This window comes from Festucalex cinctus, chromosome 14 (genome assembly GCF_051991245.1).
Source record: "Festucalex cinctus isolate MCC-2025b chromosome 14, RoL_Fcin_1.0, whole genome shotgun sequence".
Lineage (NCBI taxonomy): Eukaryota > Metazoa > Chordata > Actinopteri > Syngnathiformes > Syngnathidae > Festucalex > Festucalex cinctus.
Window position 1 is genome coordinate 5,781,907 of NC_135424.1, and position 18,582 is coordinate 5,800,488.

An 18,582-nucleotide genomic window follows, 5' to 3' on the forward strand; every position below is an offset into this window, starting at 1 on the left:
CCTAGAAATTCTGTCCATAAAAGTTATGAACAGAATCGGTGACAAAGGGCAACCTTGGCGGAGTCCAACCCTCACCGGAAACGAATCCGACTTACTGCCGGCAATGCGGACCAAACTCTGGCAACGGTCGTACAGGGACCGAACAGCCCGTATCAAGGGGCCCGGCACCCCGTACTCCCGAAGCACCCCCCACAGAACTCCCCGAGGGACACGGTCGAACGCCTTCTCCAAATCCACAAAACACATGTGGACTGGTTGAGCGAACTCCCACGCACCCTCGAGGATCCTGCGGAGGGTGTAGAGCTGGTCCACTGTTCCACGGCCAGGACGAAAACCACACTGCTCCTCCTGAATCCGAGATTCGACCTCCCGACGGACCCTCCTCTCCAGCACCCCTGAATAGACCTTACCAGGGAGGCTGAGGAGTGTGATCCCTCTGTAGTTGGAACACACCCTCCGGTCCCCCTTCTTAAAAAGGGGGACCACCACCCCGGTCTGCCAATCCAGAGGCACTGTCCCCGATGTCCACGCGATGTTGTAGAGGCGTGTCAACCACGACAGCCCCACAACATCCAGAGTCTTGAGGAACTCCGGGCGGATCTCATCCACCCCCGGGGCCCTGCCACCGAGGAGCTTTCCAACCACCTCAGTGACTTCGACCCCAGAGATAGGAGAGCCCACCCCAGAGTCCCCAGACTCTGCTTCCTCAAAAGGAGACGTGTTGGTGGAATTGAGGAGGTCTTCGAAGTATTCCCCCCACCGCTTCACGACGTCCCGAGTCGAGGTCAGCAGCACCCCATCGCCACTATAAACAGTGTTAACGGTGCACTGCTTTCCCCTCCTGAGACGCCGGATGGTGGACCAGAATTTCCTCGAAGCCGTCCGGAAGTCGTTTTCCATGGCCTCACCGAATTCCTCCCATGCCCGAGTTTTTGCCTCAGCAACCGCCGAAGCCGCGTTCCGCTTGGCCATCCGGTACCTGTCAGCTGCCTCCGGAGTCCGACAGGCCAAAAAGGCCCGATAGGACTCCTTCTTCAGCTTGACGGCATCCCTTACCGCTGGTGTCCACCAGCGGGTTCGAGGATTGCCGCCACGACAGGCACCGACCACCTTACGGCCACAGCTCCGATCGGCCGCCTCAACAATGGAGGCGCGGAACATGGCCCATTCGGACTCAATGTCCCCCGCCTCCCCCGAGACAAGGGAGAAGCTCTGCCGGAGGTGGGCATTGAAACTCCTTCTGACAGGGGATTCCGCCAGACGTTCCCAGCAAACCCTCACAATACGTTTGGGTCTGCCAGGTCGGACCGGCATCTTCCCCCACCATCGGAGCCAACACACCACCAGGTGGTGATCAGTTGACAGCTCCGCCCCTCTCTTCACCCGAGTGTCCAAAACATGCGGCCGCAAATCCGATGACACGACTACAAAGTCGATCATCGAACTGCGGCCTAGGGTGTCCTGGTGCCAAGTGCACATATGGACACCCTTATGCTTGAACATGGTGTTCGTTATGGACAAACCGTGACGAGCACAGAAGTCCAATAACAGAACACCGCTCGGGTTCCGATCAGGGGGGCCGTTCCTCCCAATCACGCCCCTCCAGGTCTCACTGTCATTCCCCACGTGAGCGTTGAAGTCCCCCAGCAGGACGAGGGAGTCCCCAGAGGGAGCGCTCTCCAGCACACCCTCGAAGGACTCCAAAAAGGGTGGGTACTCTGAACTGCTGTTTGGTGCATATGCACAAACAACAGTCAGGACCCGTCCCCCCACCCGAAGGCGGAGGGAAGCAACCCTCTCGTCCACCGGGGTAAACCCCAACGTACAGGCGCCGAGCCGGGGGGCAATAAGTATGCCCACACCTGCTCTGCGCCTCACACCATGGGCAACTCCAGAGTGGAAGAGAGTCCAACCCCTCTCAAGAGGACTGGTACCAGAGCCCAAGCTGTGTGTGGAGGCGAGTCCGACTATGTCTAGTCGGAACTTCTCTGCCTCACACACCAGCTCGGGCTCCTTCCCTGCCAGAGAGGTGACATTCCATGTCCCAAGAGCCAGTTTCTGTTGCCGGGGGTCGGTCCGCCAAGGTCTCCTCCCTTGGCCGCCACCCAGCCTACACTGCACCCGACCCCTTTGGCCCCTCCCACCGGTGGTGAGCCCGTGGGAAGGGGGACCCACGTTGCCTCTTCGGGCTGTGCCCGGCCGGGCCCCATGGGTGCAGGCCCGGCCACCAGGCGCTCGCCAGCGAGCCCCGCCTCCAGGCCTGGCTCCAGAGGGGGGCCCCGGTGACCCGCGTCCGGGCGAGGGAAACGCTTCTCCAAATATCGTCGTCATCATAGGGGTCTTCTGAGCCGTTCTTAGTCTGGCCCCTCACCTAGGACCTGTTTGCCATGGGTGACCCTACCAGGGGCATAAAGCCCCAGACAACATAGCTCCTAGGGTCATTGGAACACGCAAACCCCTCCACCACGTTAAGGTACCGGCTCACGGTAATTACACTAACAAACAATAAATATTAAAACAATGACTTCAATACATTAAGAATTTAGTAAAGAATAGTTGCTTACTTAATCTAAATAAACTGAACAAAAACTTTTTTTTTTTAAATAAATGTGTTGCGCAATGTGAGAGAAATGATGGACTCGCAAGATCCCGCACCCGGATTATCTTGGCAAAAGAGAGGTGCTCACAAACATATTTCGACAGATTTGCGAGTAATATTTGATCAAATATGGCCTTTCATGTATATCAAGAAAAAGTCTCGGATATTGTGGTGCGTTTATATTTCAAAACTGAAATCAGCACATATTTAATGTAGTGCGATGTTTGAATGTAGTGCAGACTGCAACGGGATTAATTATGTTATGTTTTCGGGATTTTTTTTTTTTATTATGACCGTCACTAATATTACATCGGAGTTCAGGAAACAGCCACGAGCTTGTGGTGCACGGTCACACGGTGCATGTCAATCACTTGAAGGTCAATATCAGCAAAAAATCAATGAGCTTGTGGTCGGCGAACAGCCGCTTCCCTCCCCCGTCTTTGACCTTCTGAGCGTGACATGTGATGGTTTCATTTCTCCCTATATAACACCTACGGTACGGAAAGGTGCGCTAAATTAAAATCCCACTGCTTGACCACCACTATCAATTATCCTCTCGCATAGGTGACTACTTTTTTCTTTATGTTCAACTCATTTGCTCCCAATAACGTGTAAATACGTTTTTTTATGTTCTAAGTGTCCCAAAGACGTATTTATACGTTTGTTTGTTTTTGTTTTGTTTTTTTTATGCTAGAGCATACAGAAGGCTTTGATGCAGCCTCTCAACTGCAAAGAACGGTTGCAGAAATGGTAGTTATTACACAAACGGCCAGCAGATGGCAGCAGAGCAAATGAGATCAACCAGGGCCATCTTGAAAAAAAGCTAAATTGCTGCAAAACGGAAACAGATAGAAACTTACTTTTTTTCCTGATGAAAGAAGAGACTTTAATCTTTCTTTTGATAGGTTCCATGTTTTTATAGCAATAGAACACAATATTCTGTGGGCCTTGCAAAATCAGTCAAAATCCAGTAAAACAGCCGGGAGCGAACGGGATTGCTTCTGTGAAAATGGCTGGGAGTGAATAATGGCAAGAAAAATGTTATTTTAAGTTGACCTTTTAGTTGGGGAGGCGTCACATGCAGGAGCAAGTGAACATTTGCATCCAACTCCCGTTCGGAATGGGAGCACTTATACGGTGAAACGAGAGTCTGGATCGCTTACGTTGGCTTGGATCAAAACCAGGTAGCGTGTTCTCTCCTCGTAGTTGAGCCTCTCAGCCAGAACAATGTGTCCCGATAGAGTATTTGCGACGCTCACCGTGCTGTTGGATTCCTGTAAGGAGCCACAAAAGACAAGAAATGAGGTAGGCGTGACTAATGAGTTAGTGGCGGCTGAGGAAGTACAGTGGGGTTATCGTGGACGCTATTCCACCGGCTCAACTCGGCTCAGTTGGGGGTTTTCCACTTCATAATGGTAGCGAGTTACGTCGTGGCTGAGTGATTTCAGAGTGGCAACGGCAAGAGTTTTTGTGGAGTTGTGCGGGAAGCTATGTGACGAAAATGGGAGAAAAAGTTACTGAAGATGAAAATAACGATGGAAGATAGCTGTCAAATGTAATCGATTAATCAACATGTAATTGAGCATCAAAATAAGCAACTATTTTAACTCATTTGCTCCCAAAAATTTATAAATACATACTATTTTAAATGTATTAAGTGTCCCAAAGATGTATTTATACGTTTTTTTATGGATTTTGTTTTTGTTTTGTTTTTTAATTCTAGAGAATACAGTGGCTTTGATGCAGACTCTGAACTGGAGAGAATGAGTGAAAAAATAGATAGTAATTACAAAAACGGCCAGCAGGTGGCAGCAAAGTATAATAAATCAACCAGGGCCATGATGAAAACAAGCTGATTCCCCACAATTCTAAGCAGATTTGTGAATAATGATGAAACTTGGCTATATTCTAAGGCTAATTGCTGCAAAATTGAAAAAGATAGAAATATACTTTGTTTTCCCGATGAAAGAAGAGAATCTAATCTTTCATTTGGTAGGTTCCATGTTTTTATAGCAGAAGAACTTTCTGTGAGCCTTGCAAAATCAGTCGAAATCCAGTAAAACAGCCGGGAGCGAAGGGGGTTGCTTCAGTGAAAATGGCTGCCAGTGAATGAATTAATAATAAAGTCTTCGTTTGGAGCCATTTTTTAATTTAAAATTGTCCAAATCCTCTGATTTCAACACATCAACAGAGCTGATTTCTGTCATCTGGCATGATAGAAGACTGGTTACCTTCTGTGTTTAATTAAAATAAGACATCTGTTTTTACTTGGGAAAACAATGACCAAACCGGTAATATAGTACAATCCCCTTTACAAATACAAAGTACGAAATAACCACCAAATCCAATCACTGGTTAATAAACAGAAAATGCTTTTGTAGTAAACTTGAATGCAAAATTAAAATGAGTCCAATTATTCAATTGAATAATCGATAGATTAATCGATTCTTAAAAATATTCGATAGTGACAGCAATACTGGAGAATAATAAAGACACTTCGGCACAGTTTTAGTTCATGAATCCGGTTTTATTTTGAGAACAAGCTTGTATGTGAGGAAACTCCAAAATCTTTTTCTTGCTCGGCCACTTAAAAAATGACGGAAGCGTATTGCAATCACTTGAAAAAAAATAATAATAATCTCCTGTTTTTCTGACTAATGTTTTTGGGAGCTTTGTTTTATTGAATTTTTATTTTTTTTATTTTTGTTTTTCTGGAAAAAATGTTTCCGTCATAAAAAAATTATTCCCCAAATTTTTTTTTTCTGTTTTTTTGATTTTTTTATTTTTTTTTATGACAGAAAAAAAATATTCAGTAAAACAAAAAAAAAATATTCAGAAAAACAGAAAAAAATATTACTAAAAAAAACAAAGCTTTTTTTTTTTTTTTCCCAAGTGAATGCAATACGCTTCTGTAAAAAATAGCTAAAGTTACTTGATTAAATGTTACAATCAACAATGTGGTACACTAAGCCAATGGGAAAGCATCAATAGACAGGAGAACGAGTGCAGTGTGAAAAGGGTAATGCGTACCGGATCATTGGCGTTGTAGAGTACGCTGTATTCTATATGTCCGTTGGGCCCATCATCGATGTCAGTGGCTCCATTTGTTCCTGAGAAGCCAGTAAATATGGTCGTTCCCACCGGGGTGAGCTGCAGGAGAATAAAATATGAGAAGGGGAGCTAATGTCACGTCAGCAGCTCTTACAGCCTCCCGTTTGTTTTTGTTGTTGTTAAGAGAGCGCCTATGCACGGTCGCGGCCGTTACGGCGTCCACTCCGCGGCATTAGCGGACACGGCCGAGCAAAATGAAAAAAGGGAAAACGTTGCCGTCAGCAGCGGGGGCCGCAGCTGAGCGCTTATGCACACTGCTGACAGAATAATAAAAGTAAGTATGAGAATCAGCGCGGGTCCACGGAGCCCTCGGCGAGGGTTCGGAGGAGAGCTTTTTGTGTGCCCGTGACTCACGCTAACGGCGCTACGATAACACGCTGGACCTCGAGCGTACGCGCAAAACGCCGGAGTCAAAAGTGGAGATTGATCATCCGACGCTGCGCTCGCGGGCGGGGGGGTTGTTGTACTCGTGGCAAATGAAATGCATACGTTTGAACAGAGGGAGCAAATATGGACATATCAAGTGAGGAGGATGATGAATATGAGTGAAAATGCTCTTAATCGGCTGGTTGTTTTTTGGATAATGTTTGGCAGTCAAAGAGTTAACTACCTAAAGTTGATGGCGCATGGCGTCAAAGTTTGATGATCGTTTCAAAGATTGAATGAGAAATTGTTGCTTGCGGGCTTTAATTTTCATTGTGGTCGCATTGACGATAAGAACAGTTGCAGGCTGTTCCTCATTTTAATTGGACTTCTAAAAAAGCAATTATAAAGCCTCTTTGCACTACAGGGCGGCAAACGTCAAAGAACAATCTGAAGACGCATGAACGTTGATTTGGAAGTGTTGGGAGACTATAGCATGTTCAAAAACTGCTTGGCGAAAAGAAAAACTGTTTGCAACCATTAAAAGTGTTTGCAACTGTTTGTGAAGTCAGCTCAGTGTGATACGATTTATTGCTCCACGCCGTCCTTACCTCGTTGATGGCCACGTAGTAGCGCGGATGCTGAAAACGCGGCGTGTTGTCGTTGCGGTCCCTCACCACGATCCGGACCTCGTGCAGAATGACGGTACCCACCAGCTCGTTGGTGCACTGGACTTGAACCACGATGGTGGTGATGTAGTTGGGAGGCTGAAAGAGGCGTTGGTGGGAGAAAAAAAAAAATAGAGAATGAATTTGTGCCAGTGTTGTGCGTTATTTGTTTATCATCATCTCGCACTAGCCTCGGGTTATCATAAGCGAATGTGCAACTTCCTTTCATTTTTGAAGCAGACATATTCCTAAGTGCAGACTTTTCCATCTGAGCTGCACATGAGTCATATTGTCTTGTTGTCAAACGTCTGCATCCATTTGCTCATTAGTACCAATTTCAAATCAAAATTGCCTGCTATCTAGCCTGAACAACACCAATTGCGACATTTCAGTGAGGCAGCCATTTATTAAATTGTCAAGCATGGAAAACAAATGATTATTTTTCTTCTTTGTTTTGTATTTCCCATATGATTGTGCAGCCTTTTTTGAATACAGCAGCACCTTGACTACAAATTTAATTCGTCGGCTTACCAACTCTCTTTGCTAAAGTACAGTTTCGTGCATATTACACATACTGCTTTGCTCGTGTTTTTATGATTAAGATTTATTTCAGTCAAAATGATATACTTCTTCTCATCACTCACTGTCTTAGAAAGGACTCATGGTTGGGGGGGAAAAAAATGAGAAAAATAATTACGCATTAAAAATCTGTAATATTTATATTGACTGTCTATGACAAATGCACAGTAATGGCAGAAAGCCATCAATGATTCCCAAACATTTTTTAATCGTGTGATTGACATTCTTACACACTGACTGTCACAGATAATTGCTTTTTTCCCCCCTGTTGACCATCTAGGTATAAAGGCTTTAATTAGTGCTAAATTGCCGATCGCTAATTGAGCCTATCAAGCATGTCAAGTTTGATTTATGACCCCTCTTATCTGTCCGTTAACGATAAGCAGGAAAGATGGATGCCGGCATGCAAAACGATTGAAAAACAGAAAAAGGAAATGAGGCGCTCATGTTGCGATTTACTGCTACTTGCAAATAATGTTACCTTGAAGTTACAACGTTGCAAATGTTTAAGTCTGGCTAAAGTTTTGTTTAAAAAAAAAAAAAAAAATCTCAAAATTAGAGTTCATTTTATATTATTATAAATATTATTCAGGCTGCAATTATTGCATCTGAATTCCATTTATTCTAATATAGCACAAGCTTTTTTTTTTTTTTAATTGAATAAAAAGATGTTGAGATATGAAGTACTAACACAATTTTTTTTAATGTGTTTCGTGACCTGTGGTCTGCACAAACAAAACAAAAAAATTAAAACGACTATGAAACCAATGTAACCTCCGGCTTGTTCCTCTTAAGCATGGCCAGCGCATTAATAAAAAAAATTAAAAAAAATAAATAAACAGGCAAGCCAATTTAAGGCCACGAGCCTGTGTGGCTAATAATTTCCATTGAATTTATTCTTAATTTTAGTAGCTCCCCTCTATTCTCAAGGTTTAAGAATTAATGACCTCAATAAAGAACAGACTAGAGTTACGATGAATATAAAAATAAATGCGTGTTTATAAACCTTTAATCACCAACCATAAGAGCGCTAACCTCAGGGCACAAAGAGACCAATGCTTCTATATTGCAAATGAACCTAAACGAGAGACGCTTCTTATTTACATACTACAGGCAAATGTATTTATGCAAAAAAAAAAAAAAAAAAAAAAGGGAAATGCTGGGTCCATTTTAATTTCCTGGCCAGCAGACGAATGCAACGTGCATACTTACGTCTCTGTCCAGAACGCGGCCGGTGCTGTTGAGGTAGAGCCTCTGCCGTGCTGGTTCCAATATCACCCAGTAGTCGTAGTTGTCCAGTAAAGTCAGCGAGATGGTTCTTCCCGGGTCCTGGGGGCGACCATTTATTTGCATGTTTTCCACCAGAACCGTGCCTGAAAACAAGATTGGTTGGAATTCAGCATATGGATCGGCTAGGGCCGTGTATTTACTCGGGAGACGCCTTTGCATAAAATTAAACGTTAACACATTCATTGCCAGACCAGAAAAAAAAATGCATCATTTGACGTCTTTTTCCGTCAATGGCAGTGAATGAGTTAAACATGGTAAAAATCAATGAAGCAATTATAAATTGTTGATATAATGTACAGCAGGGGTGTCCAAACTTTTTCCTCTAAGGGCCACATACAGAAAAATAGAAAGCTGCAAGGGCCACTTTGATTTTTTTTTTTTTCTTTAGTTATTTATTAACACATTCATGGCCAGACCACAAAAAAAAATGCATCATTTGACGTCTTTTTCCGTCAATGGCAGTGAATTAGTTAACCACAGTTTACAGTATTACAGCCAGGAAATGACACGCCAATCTCCATCAAGAATCATTCAAACAAACTTCACTGACACCGATTACTACTTTCCTATTGCCTTCTTCTGTAATCTTCTAATCTTACAGACAGAGCACAAATAAAAAACACTAATAGGTGAATTTGCGAACCATCAGTTCACCGCGTGAAGAAATGTGCAACTGACACTAGAGTTTAAAACGAAACACAATTTTGGAGAAATGCAGTAAAAATGATGCACACTGGTCAGAACAAATAAGCATATCAATGCAACATAAACATGCACTCACACAACACTGTGAAACAAGCATCATAACATTCTGGAACTGCCAATGTCATCACGAATGGTGGCAGCAAAGCACTACTTTTGTCTAAATAAAGCTCCTCAAGTCACTTCAACAAAATTCCTTGGCACCAGAATGTCAGAAGATGGCATCAAAACACGAATGTTGCTTAAATGAAACACATGCATACTACCTTGACACTAAATACCACAAGATGGCGGCAAAGCGCTTTGTCAAAATGAAGCTCCTCGCCTTACTTCAACATAGTTCCTAGGCAGGAAAAATGCCACAAGATGGTGGTAAAGTACTACTTGTACTTTTGTTGACATGAAGATCCTCAACTCACTTCAACATAGTTCCTGGGCACCAAGATGCCATAAAACTGCATCAAAGCACTATTTCCCTAGTACAGGCACATTTGCAAATGTTATATCATGAGTCTGCAAGGGTTCACTGTAATTGTAATGAGTTAATATCAGTTTCATTTCTTCCTGGTGGGAAAGGTGAGGTTTCTATTTGAAGTGTTTAACTCATTTATTCCCAATAACGCATAAATACGTTTTTTAATGTTCTAAGTGTCCCAAAGACGTATTTATACGTTTTTTTGTTTTTGTTTTTTTTATGCTAGAGCATACAGAAGGCTTTGATGCAGCCTCTCAACTGCAAAGAACGGTTGCAGAAAGGGTAGTTATTACACAAATGGCCAGCAGGTGGCAGCAGAGCAAAGGAGATCAACCAGGGCCATGTAGAAAAAAAAGCTCAATTACTTACAATTTTAAATAGATTTGTGAAAACTGATGAAACTTAGCTCTCTTCTAATGCTAATTGCTGCAAAACGGAAACAGATAGAAACATAATTTTTTTTTCCTGATGAAAGAAGAGACTTTAATCTTTCTTTTGATAGGTTCCATGCTTTTATAGCAATGGAACACAATATTCTGTGGGCCTTGCAAAATCAGTCAAAATCCAGTAAAACAGCCGGGAGCGAACGTGACTGCTTCTGTGAAAATGGCTGCGAGTGAATGAGTTAAGAATTGGCAATTATTTATCCAGTTCTAAAATAATCGTAATAACTGTAACGTATCACTTCCATATCGCCATTGCTTGGCAAACCAAGAAGTTGTTCAGCTGCATTTAAACAATAAACAATTGTTGCCGTGAAGTTGTCAGGTTTTAGGCATGTTCTGCTCAAGTAGCCTTCTGCAGACAAGCCTCTCATTTGGCCAGTCAAGACTGGCCCGAAGGCGGCCAGCACATCGGCGGCAATGGCAAAAACCTTGTAATTGCTATTGATTGAACTTGACCACGCGACTGCCACCTTCTATGGAAAGCCCTTTTGCCTCTTGCTGAAGGCTGTTTATCAAAGAGCTGCTAAGTCACTTGACTTTTAAGTGGCCAGATTAGTCCATTAATTAAATAACTGTGGTTTGACAGAAGAACTGGCAAATTTCATGAAACGAGTCACTCAGATCAATGGTTAAAAACCAACACTGGAAAGCTTAATTGTCGGATAATTTTCTGTTCTCCGAATTCATCACATCAATAGTTTGAGCAGAATGCACTTTGCTTGACCTTGCCATGTAAACAATTGCAATGAGTACGCAATACTCACACACCATTCCACAGTACGCTCGTGGCCGGCAATCAAGCAATTATTCTTTAATCACTTGAAAATAACTCACTCGTCATCTACTGCACATTCCTCCTACATGGATTTGTTACACTAAAAGGAACAGAGATAATAATTGTTTTGTAGTAGTAACAGCTGTACAGTACAGTCAATCCTTGTTTTTCTAGATTTGAATATGGTTTTTTTCCCGACAAGGAAACTAAGCCATCACTTGTGGAAATGTATTATTATTATTATTATCATTATCATCATCATCCATGTGTCTGTGTAGATTCTCAGTCATCCGGGTTATGGTCATTCGTAAAGTTTGAATTTTGGTACCCATGGGCTGTTCTTGTTTGTTGAAGACGTGAGAATTAGACTCGGAATTAATGGCCAGATATGTAAAACCACTCAAGGAATTTGTGGAAAAATAGCAACAACCAACAGAGGGAGACAGAACAGGAAGCCTGGTGGATCGCTACCTAGCGCTCCAAGTTTCTTAGATGGCAAAAAGGAAACTTAAGGAAGGAGGAAGTGTATGTGTTGGGCAAGGCCCAATCTGTGCTCTTTAACTCATTCACCCGCAGCCATTTTCACTGAAGCGACTCTCTTTGCTTCCTGCAAGGCCCACAGAATATTGTGTTTATTGCTATAGAAACATGGAACACACCAAAAGAAAGATTAGAGTCTCTGCTTTCATCAAGAAAAAAAAAGTATTTGTATCTGTTTCCGTTTTGCAGTAATTAGCATAAGAATATAGCTAAGTTTCGTCCCGACTTGAGATATTCACATTCTTGGTAAAAACACTGACAAAAAGAGCTTGTTGCAACGTGGCCCTGACTGATCGTTTATACACTGCTGCCACCTGCTGGCCACAATAACTGCCATTGCTTTAAGCCACCTCTTCATGTCAGAAGCTGCATCAAAGCCTTCTGTATGCTCTTGCATTAAAAAAAACAAAAAAAAAACATGTAAACACGTTTTTGGGAGGGAAGGACAAAGTGTTGAAAGACGTTTTTACACGTTTTTGAGATTGAATGAGTTAAAGGGGAGGGGAAAAAAAACCTGCACAGAGCAACACAATAATGCCACACGTACATCAATTATTGAAGACTAGCAAGCGTGGTTGGAGGGAACAATAATTGAGCCTTTCCCTGCGACTCTCAGCTCAATTAGCAATCAATTCTTCAAGACGATTCGTTTCCAGATTTTTAACCAATGTGCGCAAAGACTCACGAGTCACATCCAGTCTGTGATTGAGTGTTGACCGCTTGTCCCACACCATCCAAAATAACCAACAGCTTGTTCGCTTCGCCTTCTAAATTTTCCGATAACCCTCATTTATCGTCATTCTAGTGGATAATGGAAGTCAAAGTGGCGGGTCTGGTCTTGGTGAGTAGGTTTCCTCGAGACCTCAAAGTCGAGCTCTTCCCAGCTCACGTTTCACAATCCAAAAACATGTTGTTCTCTTTGATGTCTTCCCAAGCGCAATGGCGTGTTCCTGTCCATGGAGTTGACGTGTTCGGTAAACAAATTTATTTTGCAGGCTTTGATCTTGACCCATTGGGTCATCATCACACCTTGAACCAGTTGCTGGCTTCGTTCCTCTAAAAGGAAAGTTGTCTTCCCTTGCTTCTTTGCTGATCTGAGTCTGGCCCGATGCTTGATGTCAGTTTAGAAGATTTTACAGGCACACTTTTACGAGAAATGTTGGCCCACTACTGAAATTGGCTGGGAAGCAGTCCAAGGTGTATCTTGCCTTTCCCCCAAAAAGATCCTCATGAATATAAGGGAATAGAAAATGGAGGGATTTGGGCTAATAATACGCACTCGAGTGGTGTACTTTAGTGCAGTCCCAAATTTTGCATGAGGTGATGAAACTTTGTCCTTTCATTTTCTTTCATAGGGATAGACCGATTATCGGCCGGGCCGATTATCGGTGCCGATATTTGGCATTTTGACAAATATCGGCATCGGCCATTTTTTGAATCTGAAGGCCGATAAAGCTGTAATCTCATTGAGCAGTGAATACTTGTGAATGTAACGAATTTGTGGTTTTCATCAGGAATTTTAAGATATTCAGCCAGTTTTTATTTATCGTAAACACATTTGGAACATATTCAGACAATTTCTCACTGCGAAGATCTTTTGTAACGTTTTACGAACCCGAATAAAAAACCCAAATTAGCCATATTAGCATGCATTTGTCACTCCGTGAGATATGGGGAACTTTTCATTTATGGGTCTATTTAAATTTCCACTTTATTGGAGGGAAAGAAAAAAAAACCTGACACTTACACTTTTTATTTTAAAAAATTTAATCAAGAAATTATGTTGAAATTTTAGAAAACTTGGGAAGCTATTTACTTGCTTTTTAATTATTATTATTATTATTTTAATTTAGCTTAACCCATGCTAATGACCCTGGAAGCGCTGCAATTTTTGTTAACAAATTGTCAATATTGTTTTTATATATATATTTGTTCTATTATATTGCAAATTGAATATCGGCTTGAAATATCGGTTATCGGTCTCCTTGTTTACGAATAATCTGTCTCGGTATCGGCCTTGAAAAAACCATATCGGTCTATCACTAATTACAAACACAGGAGCTTATCCTTTCAGGAGGCGCTTAAATGCATTTTTGCAGAGTCACCGAGACTCTCACAGGCGGCGGCGGCGGCGGTGGCCTTCGCATTACAAGTATCATCAGCCCCTGCTGCATTTGCATGCTCCTGGTAATGGCTGCTCCCTGTTTGGCGTGCGTGATGCGATCACGGGAGGCGGCGGTATAATCATCCGTCGCACTCGGGCGCCAATCTTTGAGAAATGCTTCCATGTCGAATTTAATTTGAGAGTCATAACAGCTCCCTTTTGCCGTTTTCATTATCACGATTGTGGGTTTTGAACGGAATATCACATTGAAGTCGCTGACAAAATTACAATGATAAATCCGAGACTGTTTATCGTTTTTTTTGGGGGGGGGGCAGGAATGTGAATCAAATACATTTTGCAATGTTGAGCCTTTCTGTTACAAACCACATTTGCAAAGCGGGACTTAAGTTATCGAGTGGACTCACTATCTATAATGATCTTATTAGAGCCACTTTATATGGTGAATAAAATTGAATTATGAAGCATACATAAACATCCAAGGCCAGCAGAATTCATGGCGCTTGAATTATTAGCATTTTTTTTTATTTTTTAAAGAAAATGTAAATCGTGTAGTCATCGATCTTATTAGACTTCTTAGCAAATGAAAATCTTTCTGTCACTTAAAATGCTGCATTACATCATCAATATCAGCAAGTGTGCATAAAAGTGATTCATACAAATTGTGGGGAGGGCCTCAATCTACTCAAATGGTGAATGTCGATAAATGTCAATAGATTATCGATTGGCTCTCACTAACCAAGAAGGAAATATTTAACGTGTATTATAGTGGTGCCTTGAGATACATTAAAATAAATGGAAATGCCAATCTTCTCCAGCATCCTGCATCATTTTGAAAACTAGCACTATAATATTGTGTTTTCTAAAAACAAACAGCACTGGCATGACTAAATACAATGTAAGCAGTTTTTAACTTCAATTTGAATAGACATTGTGCTGCTTCTTGTGTTTTGCTGCATGTCTTGGCTGCCCAGAAGCAGTACAATAAACACAGATCACACATATGCTGCACATGGAGACGTTCACGTCACAGTAATCCGCAGTAACATGAGTCTCTCTTCGCAGAGGATAAAGAACATGTGCCTGTGAGTATTACCACAACACTGTTTTGCATTCTTTGTTAGCATTAAGCTAAACAGACTTTGGCAGAGCTATGTGGTTATTTTAAATACGAAATGTGTATTTCTCATTGTTTTACGTTTAGTTTGAAAGTAGGCAACCAACGGCGTGAAGTGTCTTTTTTTTTTTTTAACAATTGTTCACTACATGCGAAATTGACACTTGTTTTGAAGTGAGTCGAGGTCAGTTTGTGTCACGTTTTGTTCATGCAAAAATAAATAAATAAATCATATGAACATCATGTCTAGATAAACTTGTCATTCAGGCCACTTGTATCTCAAGGTGCCACTGTAATTACTGTATACATTCATATTTTAGATGAGTAGAAATAAATAAATAAAAGAAAACTAAAAAAAAAAAAAATAATGTTCACGGAAATAACTTGAATCTGACAAAAGTTACGATAAAATAAAATGGAACTAAAATTAACCAATGAAAATCAGGCATTGCTTTTGAATTGTGGTCCAACAGAATTATTAAAAAAAAAAAAAAATCATTGAACAGACCTGGACAAAAATGTGAAGGAGTTTTCTCAGGGAATTCAACAATTAGACAAGCATGTTGTCAGCAGCCATTTTTGGCGAATTCCATTGCAAATACTTTGACAAGCTCCTCCTCGGGAATTCATTTAAATCAGCCCCACTTGGAAGAAGCTATCCTAAACAGATGCTTGCCACTAAATTGTGAAGTTTTTTTGTTTTGCAAGTAGAGGTAACATGGCATCAGAGTTTGATCATTTTCAGAATTTGCCATGAAAAAAAAAAGCCCAGGTGCGTGTGCACAGCTGCTTTTTTTTTTTTTTTTTCTTTGTGATGAATTGTTAACTTCAATTATCCCACCTTCTGAAAGATTTCTTCATCCAGCCTTCATGCCCAAATAACTTCACGCAGCAAAAACATGCGTACCAGCTGTGAGGGGCCACACTCTGCAATGTAATCTAATTGCCTATTAGACCCACGGCCAAATTAAGATCCGTTGTCTTAAAGCCATCTCAGCTTTCCAAATGCTTAATTGTCTGTAATTTGCTTTTGATATATTTGACAAGATGCGACATATGTGTGGTGAGTCTTTGCGCCAGCGAACATCATCCGTTTCAGTCATTACAAAGCTGTCCAAGAAAGGTGTGAAAAGACACTCTTTGATCATTTTGCTTCCCATTAATACGGTCGTCATGGGTACGCACATGCTCCAGCGCGGCCCAGAGCGGACTTTTTGTTAATGCGAGGCTCGGAAATTAACGCTGCCATCCTCTGAAACTGGGTTAATTTCAGCCTGGGCGACACCATCAACTTTTCCGCGTCAGACTAGCAGCCGGCTAATTTGGTTTTGGGAATTGTCCACAATGGCCAAATTGCAAACGTCCCTTCCTGAATCCAAAGTCATGCATAACAGGGGCCCACAGAACATAATGATGAGTTTACACTTATTTGCCGGATGACTTGAATTAATGCGCAAAGAAATATTAACTCATTCACTCCCAGCCATATTCACAGAAGCAACCCCCGGCTGTTTTACTGGATTGCGACAGATTTTGCAAGGCCCACAGAATATTGTGTTCTATTACTATAAAAACATGGAACCTACCGAAAGGAAGATTAAAGTCTCTTCTTTCATCTGGAAAAATAAGTACATTTGTATCTGTTTCCATTTTGCAACAATTAACATTAGAATATAGTTAAGTTTCATCAATATCCACATTCCTGGTGAAAACACTGGCAAAAAAGAGCTTGTTGCAACATGGCCCTGACTGCTCTCTTATACTCTGCTGCCTCCTTCTGGCCATTCTTTGTAAACAACTACTGTTGATTTAAGCCACCTCCATGTCAGAAGCTGCATCAAAGCCTTCTGTATGCTCTTGCATAAAAAAAATAATAATAAAATTTTTTAAAAAAAGTCAAAACATAAAAAACGTGTAGCTACGTTTTTTTGGGAGTGAAAGACAAAGTATTAAATATTGTGTTTACACATTTTTGGGTTTGAATGAGTTAAAAATTCCTGTAATAATTCAAAACAGAGGTTATCAATCGTTACAGTGGATATAAAAAGTCTACACACCCCTGTCAAATTCCAGGTTTTTTGTGGAGAAAAAAAAAAAAGAAGCCTACTAGAACAACGACTACTACTCTACTCAGAAGCTCTTTAATTAAATGGCTGCAGTTATGTGAGTACTCCCATTTAAGGAAAACAATGGCTAATTCTGAACACCGCCACAGTCCCAGTTATAAAAGGGTGTGTATACTTGTGCAACTAAGTTGTCTCAGCTATTTTTACTTCACCTCTTAAAAAAAAAAAAATTCTCCCCAAAAAATTTTCATTTTTGATACCACAAAAAGCTTGCATTTTAACAGGGGTGTGTAGACTTTATATAACAATTGTTTCACTCATGGGAGCTTTGACAAGCAGTTCCAATTTCACATATTTTGCGCCGAGGTGTGTCCCGTACCAGCAAGCCATGTCCTTACTACTCATCGGTGAACCTTATAATTCTGCTCATGATGGTCACAGTACTTTATGACTTTTGGACATTTATATTACTTGCCTTTGTTCCAAATCAGGTCACTGAGGACATACAGTATAATTTAGTGCGGACATCATTGCGACGCAGGCTTCCCTGAGCAATTTCCAAGCAAAGCACTTAAAAATACTTCAGGGGAGCAAATAAAAGTCTGGCTCGATCCATACCTTCATCTGCTTTTTTGTCCTCTAAAGTCAAGTGTGTGTTGCCACTATAGAAAGTGCATTGTTTACCTTGCGGGACATTAAAGGCCTGATTTAGTCAAGGTTTGTGCGTGCAAAAAGTGGTGCTCAACTAAAAAGATGTGGAATCTGATCTTGTCACTCTGGTCCAATGAGCCAAACGCTAAATTGCCGCATAGTTCATTTGTATGGAAAAGTAGATGAAAATAGATTCATTTAGAAAGCACAATGTGATTCATCAAACCTGAAACGACTACGGGTCTTTTCTGCAAACATTTCAGAAATGACATCAACAACAATTATTGTGACATATAGTCAATTCAGTAATGCAATGTTGGAACTTCTGACTGATCTAAGGGCTGATTTGGTGCCAATCACAAGAAGGAGTCATGCCATATCGCCTACGACAACGAGCCATTGTCTTCCATTTATGTCATTTTAGAGCACTTCTGGCGATTATTTTTCAGATATGCGATTAAACGTGATAGCATCCAGAGCAAGTTAGTTCAAACAAAACAAGGCATTTAGTGCTGTCACTATCGAATTATTTTTAGAATTGATTAATCTAACGATTATTCAATCGATTAATCAACTAATCAGTGTCATTTTAATGTTGCATTTGAGTGTATTTTCCCCCTGATTCCTGTTTATTAACCAGTGATTGGTGTTTATTTCGTACTTCGTATTCATATAGTGATTACCGGTTCAGTCATTGTTTTATTTCGATTAAAACACAGAAGATAATCAGTATTATTTCGTGAAGACTACAGAAGTCAGTGTACAATTACTGTTGATATGCTGAAATCAGAGGATTTGGAAAATTTTCAAATAAAAAAATGCCGCCAAATGATTACTTGATTATCAAAATAGTTGAATAGATTAATTTGATAATCGATTAATTGTGACAACTCTAAAGTCATTGATGCAGTTGCTGGCTCGGCACAATAGATTGCTTTTCTGTACCTCCGGAATATATCTTCCACTAACACTTCCAATTCCATCACTTCAAACTTCATTCCATGCATGCGATGCTCTCACAAGTGTTCCAGGTGAAAACCAGCAGTTGTGCCTAAATCACAAAACCCTCTTAACTCAT

General features: G+C 41.3%; 1 protein-coding gene across 1 annotated transcript in view; it reads right to left on the reverse strand.

Annotated features, from left to right (window-relative positions):
• LOC144001029 (protocadherin-15-like) overlaps positions 1 to 18,582 on the reverse strand; it is a 255,906-nt gene that overhangs the window by 131,071 nt on the left and 106,253 nt on the right. Inside the window, exons 6-9 of the mRNA XM_077494957.1 lie at positions 8,533 to 8,693; positions 6,685 to 6,840; positions 5,630 to 5,749; positions 3,763 to 3,873 (exon numbers count right to left, since the gene is read on the reverse strand). Coding sequence (XP_077351083.1) covers positions 3,763 to 3,873; positions 5,630 to 5,749; positions 6,685 to 6,840; positions 8,533 to 8,693 — 548 coding nt within the window. The remainder of the gene's footprint in view (positions 1 to 3,762; positions 3,874 to 5,629; positions 5,750 to 6,684; positions 6,841 to 8,532; positions 8,694 to 18,582) is intronic.